This window comes from Cydia amplana, chromosome 1, assembly GCF_948474715.1.
Source record: "Cydia amplana chromosome 1, ilCydAmpl1.1, whole genome shotgun sequence".
NCBI lineage: Eukaryota > Metazoa > Arthropoda > Insecta > Lepidoptera > Tortricidae > Cydia > Cydia amplana.
This window is the reverse complement of record NC_086069.1, coordinates 19,643,136-19,655,571: the sequence shown is the minus strand read 5'-3', so window position 1 is coordinate 19,655,571 and position 12,436 is coordinate 19,643,136. Positions and strand designations below refer to the sequence as shown.

At 37.1% G+C, this 12,436-nt stretch overlaps 1 protein-coding gene across 1 annotated transcript in view; it reads right to left on the bottom strand.

Moving 5' to 3' along the window:
• Window positions 1-11,096, bottom strand: part of LOC134649779 (protein O-mannosyl-transferase TMTC2) — a 96,900-nt gene extending 85,804 nt beyond the window's left edge. Inside the window, exons 1-2 of the mRNA XM_063504608.1 lie at window positions 10,948-11,096; window positions 6,975-7,782 (exon numbers count right to left, since the gene is read on the bottom strand). Coding sequence (XP_063360678.1) covers window positions 6,975-7,782; window positions 10,948-11,036 — 897 coding nt within the window. The 5' untranslated portion in view covers window positions 11,037-11,096. The remainder of the gene's footprint in view (window positions 1-6,974; window positions 7,783-10,947) is intronic.
• Between the last annotated feature and the right edge of the window lie 1,340 nt (window positions 11,097-12,436).

Below are 12,436 nucleotides of genomic sequence, written 5' to 3'. Positions count from 1 at the left end.
GCTGTACCTAGTGGAACTCAGGTTTGATGCAACATAGACACACGATGTTTTGGTCATCCGGCTCGTCATTATGAGCACTTGGGAGAGTAGTACCCAAGATAGAGCTGATGCTGAACCCTGGCAAAACAGTCACCAGCATAAATATATGACTGTGGGCAGCCGTGCAAAAATATCTGATGCTCCATTGGAGCCATAAGTATATGACGACACTACCTCGGTAAAAATATGTGATGCTTTGTGGCCGGCAAACATATCGTAAGTCTGTATCCGCATAAATATCGGATCGGGTCGCTTAAACATATTTGATTACTCATAAAAATCAAAATTATGTGATTACTCTCATCTGGCATAAATATCTCTCCACTGTGAAAGCAAATTAATACATCGGATGGACGAGGGACCGCCTAGATATATCTGACACGTTGGAAAATCACAAATATGTTATCGACCTTCAAAAACGAATCATACAGGTTTGGTATAGAGCCGTAAATTGTATGAAGTGATTTGACAATTCACGAAGACATATGCAATGACAAGTCTGCACTCTTGTCGTGAATTGTCAAATCACTTCATTACAATTTAAGGCTCTATGCTATCCAGGTATGGTTTGTTTTTGCCGATTGATGACATATTTCATAATTTCTTGTCAGATATATAGGCGGTCCGTTTGCCGTCCGATGTATTTGCATTCACAGTGGAGAGATATTTATGCCAGATGAGAGTAATCACATAATTTTGATTTTTATGAGTCGTCAAATATTTTTAAGCGTCCCGATCCAATATTTATGCGGATACAGACTAACGATGTTTTTGCCAGCTACAAAGCATCACATATTTTTACCGAGGTAGTGTCGTATCATATACCTACTTATGCCTCCAATGGAGCATGAGATATTTTTACACGCCTGCCCACAGTCATATATTTTTGCTGGTGACTGTACCTAGTGAAACTCAGGTTTGATGCAACATAGGCACACGCTGTTTTGGTCATCCGACTCGTATCGATGAGCACTTAGGAGAGTAGTACCCAAGATAAAGCTGATGCTGAACCTTGGCTGTACTTATTGGAACTCAGGTTTGGTGCAACGTAGACACACGCTGTTTTGGACATCCGACTCGTTATGATGAGCACTTGGGAGAGCAGTACCCAAAATAGAGCTGATGCTGAACCCAGGCAGTACCTAGTGGAACTTAGGTCATCCGACTCGTCTTGATGAGCATTTAGGAGATTAGTACCCAAGATAGGTTCGGTGCAACATAGGGACACGCTGTTTTGGTCATCTGACACGTCTTAATGAGCACTTAGAAGAGCAGTACCCAAGATAGAGCTGATGCTGAACCCTGGGTGTACCTAGTGGAGCTGTGTGTGTGTGTTTATGTACGGAGCAGCGTGATTACCGCCAGTAGGTGTCCAGACGGGATAGTTTTTCGCTCAATTGTGTGGTGTGGACGCAAAAATTAAATTCAAGGACATTGGCTCGCTGACCTAACATTATGTAGGAAAGCCAGCTGGCTTCCTTACAAAAACTACTGGGCGACCGCTTATGAAATTGTATATTACCTACATGTGGATGTTATTGGCAATTTGATTTTGTCGTCTGGACACGTTTTTAGTGGACAAAGTAAAAGCTGTAACAGGCGTACCGGACAGCAATCGGGATCCGGTCAGTAAGTATATTTCTTTCTTGCTCTCACTTCTATAAGTGAGAGCCTATGTAATACCTATACCTATGTAATAAGTCCGTTAAGAACGCAGCTATCTGCGTTCTTAACGGACTTATTACATAGGTACCCACTCGATCGATCATGGAACAAGCCTCGGACTGGATCAATGTCGCGCTCCGGTACGTTTAGGTAGGAAAACTCCGCGAGCCCTTACAAAACTCTGCTTTTTGCTAGTATTTAAATTATTTTAAATATATTTATTATGTTATTAAAGCCTGACCAGTAATATATGATCACGCGCCATATTGCGGAATTTCAATGGAGCTAAATGTTTCATACTAAACGGAACTGTCACCACATACATGAGAATAACAGCGCCCTCTTGACAATGATCATATATTTCTGGACGGGCTTTATGTACGTGGTGCGGCGCACCAAGATCGCGGTGCGGTGTCGTGGTCTGTTATACGGCTTTTAGAACGAAAAAGTAAAAAATTAAAAAGTAAGAGGCAATCCCGCTGATTTTCATACTATAATGAACAAATCATTTTAAAATACCGCAGTTTGTTAGAATATGTGTGTTTCGTAAATATTGCAAGCTAAATGTTTTTCGCTAGGGGTTATTTATGTTCAGTGTCTTCACACATGTAAAGTCTCCGATTGCAAGTCCTAAGAAAAAAAATCATGGCTGTAGGTCTAGTAGGTAGTTGTTTTCCTCATTTCGCAAAATTGCCTTGTCTTGTTTGGTTTCCTCGCATTCGATATGAAAAGTAGAGTGCTTAACTCGGGTGAAAGACCCCATTTCTGTCTCGGACTACGAACTGAAACTACCTCGACAGAAATTCAACCCTTGGTTAACAATCTACTATTTTATTATAATTTATTATGAACTTAATAATATTTATTTGTTCCCGTATTCAGTACACGATTGGATGGAGTCGGCTCGATAGAACATAAGAATTGTAGAAGGAGAGAATTAAATAAATTATCATTAGTTTCCTGATTTTACGACACCGTCGTTCATTTATTTGTAAGTACCTTAACAGTGCTTTCCTTACACTTCCGTTCAAAAATACATACAGCTTCTATCAGCCTCTTAATACTGGCGCTCTATAAATAACTTCAATACCTAATTGCAATCCAAAAGCAAATATAATGGACGTAAAGTAAGAAACGTTGTCGATAGACATCGCGTCTGAAAATCTCTAAAATAAGGAGAGGACGGTGTGGATCTAGATCAAAATAGTCCGCTTTTATTGAACCAAATGAAGTTGCGCGTATTCTAACAAATTAACGATTCCATTATTTCCATTTCAAGCAGAACTCATCTACCTCGGGTAGGTACCCGTTTGCTAATTTCTCATTTTACATTTTGTATTATTCAAAGTCTAGAAAGATGGCAACGTGACTATTTTTTGTTAATTTTACGAGTATTACTTTATAGATTATTACGTACCTTTGTTAGTTTACCATTTGAATTTAAAAAACCGGCCAAGTGCGAGTCGGACTCGCGCACGGAGGGTTCCGCACCATCAACAAAAAATTGCCCCCCTTAAATATTTATTTTATTCTATTTTTAGTATTTGTTGTTATAGCGGCAACATCAGAGATACATCATTTGTGAAAATTTCAACTGTCTAGCTATCGCGGTTCATGAGATACAGCCTGGTGACAGACGGACGGACGGACGGACAGCGGAGTCTTAGTAATAGGGTCCCGTTTTTACCCTTTGGGTACGGAACCCTAAAAAGGAGGTACAGACTACAAAGCGAACAGCTTACATAAGGCAATAAAATAATGTGTGTAGGTCATGTATATTCGGCACAGTGTGTATATGGCTACGTGATAATGATAATATTTGTAGAATGTCAAAACATTGTTTTCGGAGAATCAAAGTTAATATGTTTAGATTAAAATAATTACCTATTCATCATAATCTGATTCCAAATATTCAAAATTAAATGGCGTATGGCACATTTATCGAAGTCGAGTCATTTTGCACTGATGTCAATGGCAAGAGCGTCTCATTATCTTTATACCATATTCATTATATGTTTATACCTAGTAGAGCTTCATATTAATACCTCAAATAATATAATCAAACCTATTAAGTTTTAAAAAACCAAACCAACTAACGAGTTTAATACAATACAATGATATACCTATCTGTAATGGTTATGTCAACAACCAATTTCAAAACATTGTTTATTAGAATACTACGCAATCCTCTATCCATTTTTTGATGTAAATATTTTTACAGTACATATGGGGGCACTAGTGCGTAAAATAGCACTTTTCGTGCGTATGTCGAAACTTTAAAGTGCCATATGTACTGTAAAACGTTGTTCGATACACGTGCGAATAGGTAATTCGCAACTCGTGTCGATTTAAAACACTCCCTTCGGTCGTGTTTTAATTTATCGCCACTCGTTTCTAATTTCCTCTTTTTCGCACTTGTATCGAAAATAACTATATTGTAACATATTTTCTTTCGTCTTTATACATTATGCAGACTATTAAGGTCACCGCGTAATTTTACCAAATATCAGCAGGTTCTCTAAATCATTTATTTCGTATGCAAATTATTTTCAGCGCTTGTGTCTTTGTTATTTAATGTAGGTACCTCCTCGTAACAAATGACTCGGTCGCGGAGCTCTGTCGACACTGTGGTTTTTTGCGGTTTGACCATCCCTGTTTTAGGTGGTATTTATTGCGCTTTGAAATTGTTCGAAAATAACTGTAGGAATTCAATTAGTATTATTAAGTCGCCCGGCAGCTGAAAAACGCACTGCAGGGGCCCGTTTCTCAAAAGCTTGTAACTTATACAAGCAAATACCTATCACTGTTTGACAGCCTTTGTTAGAAAGGGGCATCCACTTGTATTACAACTTACAAGCTTTTGAGAAACAGGCCCCTGGTCGTAAAATGTTGGTACCAAACCAATAACAAATCAGGTCGAGATTTTAAGTGCGAATAGGCCTCAAACAGTGCGTGAAATAAAATAACCGAAGCGCATAAAAAAAAACTAAAGGCACTTGACGCCTGAATGAAAGTGATGTATGTAGAGGTAGTCGCTGAGCGAGGCGGAATACGATTATCTTTTGAGTATTTCCCACGTGAGAGGAGGCAGTCGGTGGAAAATTAAAAAGCAGCGAGGAATAAACACGGGTGCTATTAACTTAGCCTATCTGTCAAATTCCCAGGTGTAATCTTTCTTCTCTGCGAAAAGTATAATGTCGAACGACAATTATACTATAATATGTTTTCATGAGTCCCGACAATTACCAACAGATAAAGTATGTAACTTACGTAAGTCCGCGCGTGTACGAGTACAAATGACGTTTTACAGTGACTTTGCATCTGGCATTGCAGTATTTGACATACACAGTGATTTTGCATCTGGGATTAATTTTAATATGAAAAAGCAAACTTACATGCTATACATTTATTAGGTACACGTAATCATTAATTCTGCGAAATAATATTGCTTTTAATCAAATTGCGCAATATTTATTCAAAAATTTGTATATTTTCTGACTCATACCAGGCGTGGCTCACTCCGCGATTTCGTCGCTTTGCTACAGGTAGCTAAAAGTACATCAATTCCACCCCAATTTTGGGGAAAGCCATAAGCCGCGCGTGGCGCTGTCGCCACCTAACAGCCATATCTGTGTTGATCGTAACAGACGCGTTTTGTTAGAGAGTGAGTCTTCTGTACCTAGTACTATTATTTATTCTGTGCTCATACAATGATTTCATTATTTGCTGAATAACGCGTAAATTAATTTATTAACGGATCGCAATAATATTCTATAACGGGTATAAATAAAGCGTACCTACTGGTTTGGATGTGCACAAGCAGTATTAAAAGGACCTTAAACTTTTAGTCACCATTGCCCTTATGCAATAAAAAGCGTGCGTATTTTCCCCAAAAAGTAAACTGATCCTAAAACTTTATGGAAAACTCTAAAAATTGATCGTGAGAAACAACTACCGAACCATTTTAATGACCCGAATATAGTCAATCGGCAATATCGGCATTTTCTTAATTTACATATTTATTAATTAAAGTAGGTAGTATTTAACGAAAACAGCAAAAATACTTCAAGATCTTTTTTCCGTTTATAGATTTGTGATTCTGAAGCCTACTTAACTGAACTATTTATTATTTATACAGCCCGCAAAACCGGTATATAGAGTACATACAAAGGACGGATTTAATGTACTCTGGGTTACTGTGCGGAATATAATATCAATGCTCAAACAGCCGTCCCTCTAGCTTTACAAACTTGAATCCCCCGCGTATTCAAGTTTTTGGTATATGATCTCTATGAAACTTATTGCAGGAGTTACTCGGCCGTATTTGTGCTTAGGTATTGAAGTGCCTTTATAAGTACCTAGTTTCTTATTTCATATTGTTTTACAAACAGTTAATGACGGTAAGTACCTCCAAATATTCAGGTTTTTTTTTAATTCATGATGTGAATGTATTTATATTTGTAAAATTATTAACAGTTAGTTAGATGCTGACTGTACTACTAACGGGTTGTATTTAGTGACGTCTCCCAAACACGAAATGTGTGGAGGTTTATGCTATGACGTCACAAAGCTTCATTATATTACATATAAAATTTTGTCGACTAAATCAAAACAACACAACTGATTATAACTAATTAGGTGTCATATGGTGTCAAGAGGAAGGTTTACGTATAATTTGTTAACCCGTGCGAAGCCGGGTCGGGTCGCTAGTATTATCATAAAACAAAGTCACCGCGTCTGTCTGTCTGTATATTCGCGATAAACTCAAAAACTACTGATCGGATTTTCATGCCGTTTTCACTTATAAATATAGTGATTCTTGAGCAAGGTATATAATGTGTGAAGGTTTTGAATAAATAGATTGAACTGCGTGCAAAGCCGCAAGTTATAAAAATGTTTTGTGAATTTTTATAAGAGCAATCATATGACATGACGTCTGATCCAAATAGCTTCAATACTATTAGTTGTAGATAAATTCATACCACGAATCATCTATTTTGTGACTTTATAGCTACATATCATCTACTTACTTTTAGAAAGTAACGTCTAATTGTAGTAGTATGCTGTTGTGCCACTAAGCGCCACTTGCACCATCTCACTAACCCGGGATTAACCGGTTAAACCGTTAACCCAGTGTCAAATTGTACTAATAACCATGGTAACTCCAGCTTTAACCGGTTACCCCGGGTTAGTGGGATGGTGCAAGTTGCCCTAATTCGGGTAGTTTATTCTAACCTTATATAAAACTTATGTAAATTACATAATCTTACCTTAGCGTAGAGATCTTCAGGGCGATTCCCTTTCAAAAAGTCGTAAAATATACAAAGAGGCAAGACCATGATGGCGGGCTCTTTGCATAATGTAGCAGCCACGGCAAACAAAAGAGTTCCTGCTAGGGTCACCCACTGCCATAGTTCACCAGAGTCCTCACTGACACTGCCACTGTACTGACACTTCAGTCTCACTGCCTCGGACTTCGCTTCCCAAGCGTTTAACACTTTCATAGGACCCGCTTTGCCACATTTCAATAATCGACGAAAGTTCATCATGACGTGTTGGACCAAGCTATGGCAACTTAGTCGAAACGGCTGATCATTGCATGAGCTCGATCTTCGCATTAAATTACTTTTTAAGATATGTCTGCATAATCGTTTATGGCGTTGTTCACGTAATCGGATGTGCTCGCTGTACAGTAAGAAGCTTATGAGAAACAAATTGCAGGCCGCCAAATCCGCTCGGCCTACGACTCCTGCCACTGCTTCTGAATGTATTGGATGGGCTGCGAAGGTGAGCCCAGCGACTGCCGCACCCACTCGTATGCAGGAACTCGGCATCAATCGGCGGGCCAAAACAACAACGAGCGCTGACGCTATGCAGTGAAAAACTACGTTTAGAAAATGAAAACTCCATGGCTTGAATCCACTAAAAGCGTAGTTGAGCCGATATGTAGCGACGCACAGCGGCCTATATGAACCGTGTGAACCTGGGTCTGTAAGCGGTGTTCCCCAGAAATCGTTTTCAAATAGTGCCTTTAGCGGTGTATGTCCGATGACGTCCGGATTGGAGAGGATCGCCCGTCTGCAAAATAAAATTACAATCTGAGTTTGTCCCAGTTAGTAACAAATGCACGTGAATATTCATAATTGTTTATGTGGACGCTGGCAACTTATGTTTGAAACCCGTTAATATAATGCACATTATCGGTCATAAGTAAAAAAATCCATTTAAAAATGAAGGACGTATTCATAGATCGTCATATCATGACGCGTCATTTCTGATGCGCGAAGTCAATATAAGAAGGTTAATATAAAAATATACCCCACTTGAGTATTATTGTCTTTAATGCAGATTTGGTTTCATAAAATAAAGGATTTTCCTTTATTCGCCTATGAAAACCCATACCTTCATCCGCCTTTGCAAAATAACAAATCCAAACACGCGTCCCTAGCAGCTTAATTTAAATAAAATATTGCCTTCTTACCCGGCGCGCGTTCGATCGCTGAGCTCGGATCGCATACGACGTTTTCCCGAACGATTGGCCCGCTGCCCTTAGCCTCGTCCTTCCCTTTGCCGGCTGAATACCGTCTAAATAATGGACACGTTTAAACGTACCAATCTATCCTTTGGGATTGATTTTGGTGAGCCGTACATTTGAGCTTGCCGGCTGATGTGTGAATTTGCCGCGGGGTAGCTGAGAGATACGGCCTAAAGATCACTTTTATTATTCTAATTGACTGAGGATTTTTTGTGGGAGTTTACATTATAATAAGTGTATTATTTTTACTTAGATAAGAAAATTATATTTGTCTGTCTTCAACTGCGATAAACGAAACATCTGGAAGAAATATCTCGTACGGACCTATAATTTGATTTCTAATGCATTCAATCCCTTTGTGCTTCCTGCTTTGAAGAGGAAAGCCAGGGATATAGACGATTGAATAATAAAATTTTATAGGGACCGAACCCGTGCTTACTATGCAGGGAGAAAAATCATCTTTTACATTTCACCATTGTATTGCAAATTGTGAGAAGGCCGATGATTTTCTATACTTATTTAAATAAGTTAGGTACAATTTTTATACAGTATAATTTTTTTAAATTTCATGACTAAAAACTACGTTTATTTAGGTACAGTATCGAAACATTTACCCACAGATATAGGTACCTAAACTCTCGTAACCAATTATTTGTGTTTATAGTGCGTGCGGTAGTTATTACTTATTAGTTAATTGCGTTTCTTCACTCGCACCCCGCAGGGCACGCAGACTAAAACTGTTTAATTATAATAATTACGATTTTATGAATGATTGTCTGCAAGTCTAGTATAACTTTTGACTAAAATTGTATGAACTTGAACATTCGCAATGATTTTGAATTTGTCTTCCATTAAAGTAAAACATAATTATGTAGTTTTTTAGGTCTTAATTTTTTAGTCTGCAAAACCTAGTATTTAATCTATCTATAATAAATTCAATGATTCATTGTCGACTCGGCCGGTTCAATTTAGACTTACTGCTGGTTGAAGTAGAGGTTTAGGTACAGAATTATAAATTTCTCATCTTGTAATCTAATCTTTTTTCAGTCATAAGATGCCAAATAAATTAATTTGGTTTAAATATGAATACCTCCCACTTTTAGGATTTAACATTTTTTGTTTATTCAATACCTTATTCTATTTAAAACCAGCTGTAAATATTTATAAAAAAAACTGCTTAGCATTAATTCGGATTATCATACAGTAGATCTTAAGGAAAAAAGAATAAAATATACATGTGAAGGTACAAAGGCACTTGAACAAGTTCCATTTGGTTTGTATCGGTGTTAGAAAATGTATTTTACAAAAGTCGGCATGTTAAATACCTACTTATAGTTCAATATCTGGGACACCGAGCTTTGCTCGGAAAACATATAAAAACTCAAAAATGCGCATTTTGTAGCAGATAAAACCTAGCTAGATCGATTTTTCACCCCCGATAACCCCCATATAGCAAATTTCATCGAAATCGTTAGAGCCGTTCCCGAGATCCCCGAAATATATATACATATAAATATATAAAAAATAAATATAAGTATATACAAGAATTGCTCGTTTAAAGGTATTAGATTAGATAGGTGCACTGTAACTTATACTAATTTAGTGCTAACAGCATTGAGGTTTTCTAGTTGTTAGGAACAATGCGGCTGTACCGCAAAGAAATAAATAACAAAAGCCATTTTAGATTGGAAAGTTGTCGATAAAGTTGGGCAAAGCACCGAACTGTTCCGGGCACGGGCAGTGGCAGCTGCGGGCTGCGTCACGTAAGCCCTCAATTACAAAACACTGGAGAGGTTGCACACGAACAAAGTTCCGTTCCATCCTCATTATCGCTCCGAGAGATTTAGAAGAAAGAGAAAATGAAAAGTTTCTATAAGATTTTGAACCCTTTCAAAGTTTAACGGGTTTTTGATACGGTTTCCGTTATGACATAAATATATTTATTAAATTATTGGATATATACAATAACTTTTGGCCTTCTCTAAATCGTTTATACTAAATATATATATAAAAGAAGAAGCCTGAACTCAGCGGAGAGGGGGATATAGCCTGAATGGATACTTAGATAGGAAAACTATAAATTTAAATGTTCAACTATTTACGTTCCAATTCCCTTGAGAACTATTGTCTAACGAATGAAATCGGTTATTAAAAAGGCTCATTTGTTTAATTTAACTATAATAAGTGCTGAACATGAATAAAAATTTGAAATCAACCTCAAAGCTGATGATCGATCGTTAACTTTGCTTGTTAGCGTGAACGTTTGTGCGAAAGTTTTTAATTGGTATTAATACTGCCCATTATGAGCTCAGTTAAATCTTGTTAGGAAGTAATTTGCCAGTTATAAAACACTTACTGTAATTAACGATGTTAAGTATTACAGTAGATTTTAACACGCAAAACTAATATCCAAAATACAAAGTTAGGAATATGTAATAAATGCCAATTAATACCTACTGATTCGATGAAAACGAAGACTAAAGTACATAGTCCTTAATTGATTCATGTTGAAATGAAAATTGCTACCGCTTGCGTGTAGCTATCCAAATGTGTAAGAAACTTATTTAAGAATTGTTTATTTATGGGTTCACAGCAAGGGCAACTAGTTGCTATTACCCTTTCTCTGACACTGTGAGAAAGTAAATAAATCGTAAGCGGTGCGTTGCGCTAGGATGACAAGTAACAATATAACATTCCCACAGCCGTACCTGTCGTCATAGAGAAATCCCGCATCTAATGTGTTGTAGTACAGGAGGAACGCTAGCAGGGCGCTAGCCGCCGTCACCCAGTGATCCATGGCAATGCAACGTCTACATCAGGAATATTTTTAGGTACTCCATTTCTGAAACAAGAGGAAAGTTTTTGAATTAATAACCATGACCACATCTAAGCATGAGGATTTTCATCAGGCATTGTATGTGGTGTAAAATGTAAATAAGGTACCAGAGAAGGCCCATCGTTATTTTTTATTTATCTTGTGTTTAATATGAACTTGCAGACACCATCTATCATCGCTAGCATCGCTACCATGTATGTAGCGAACATGGACACAAAAACCCATTCACACTTATAAAAGTATGAAATTTGGCAATCTTCAGAACCGAACCTTCTTTGGCGCAGGGACTTTATATTGTAAGGATACTGTGTGGTTTATATAGATTTTTAGTACTTATAAAACATTTTTCTAGATTAAATAAGCTAAGTGACTTTTAAAAGTATTTGTAATGATCGATCACGTGAATGGTCACGTGATCGATCCCTCCATCTTGAATATTGAACGATGATTCGTGGGGTGACGTTCGAACGATAAGGTCGATCAATATTAAAAATGGTAGAAGGTATTTGAATTGTGAGCAGGTCAGTTCGTTTTGTTTTGTGAGAACCCGAGATAATAATTATAGTATGTGTCTAAGTGTATACCTACTGTCGCGTGCGTGTGGTTAATCAGGCTCAAAGAGATTATATTCATTGTGCCAAATAAATGTATTTTTATCACACATACCGTTGTTTTAATAAAATGATTAGACCTCTTATATCTCAGAAGTGAGGATAGGCGAGTATTTTTACAAATCACTCGTTTATCCCGCCTGCAAAAGTTAATTAATCGGCCCTGGCACAATGAATACAATAATGACACATAACAATTAAATGATATTGTTTTTGTTGACCACTTATTTTGACTAAATATTTTTTTAGTGTGAGGTTCGTGCTCACACTTAAATAATGATAGCTTAATACAACTAGGAAAGTAAACGAAATAATAAAATAATGTAATGTAATAACAATTTGAGTCGTTTTGATTTCGTGATCTCAAATTTGTTTACGTGAGAAATATATTATGAAACGAGTGCATGCATACGTTAAAACGTATTGTCCTGTTCTGAGCTGTTTTGACAAAAAACAACAGTTACAAGTTTTACACTACAAAGATAATTATAATTTCCAATACCTAAGGTTGGGTGTTGCATTCTATTAAATACCTATTTACTTTATTACCTATACAATGTATTTCAATTGCGACGGTCAGATTTAATAATGTTTTGATTGGTTCGCAATTAAGTGTTTATTCTTATCTTAGTGTAGGTACTTGTAAATATAATTATATTTTCAAGTTTTGCCTAAAACTAGATGCGTGATGATATGCTAATAAGGCAATGCAATATAACTTCCCATTCTCTTTCCCTTTTCGTTTTTCTT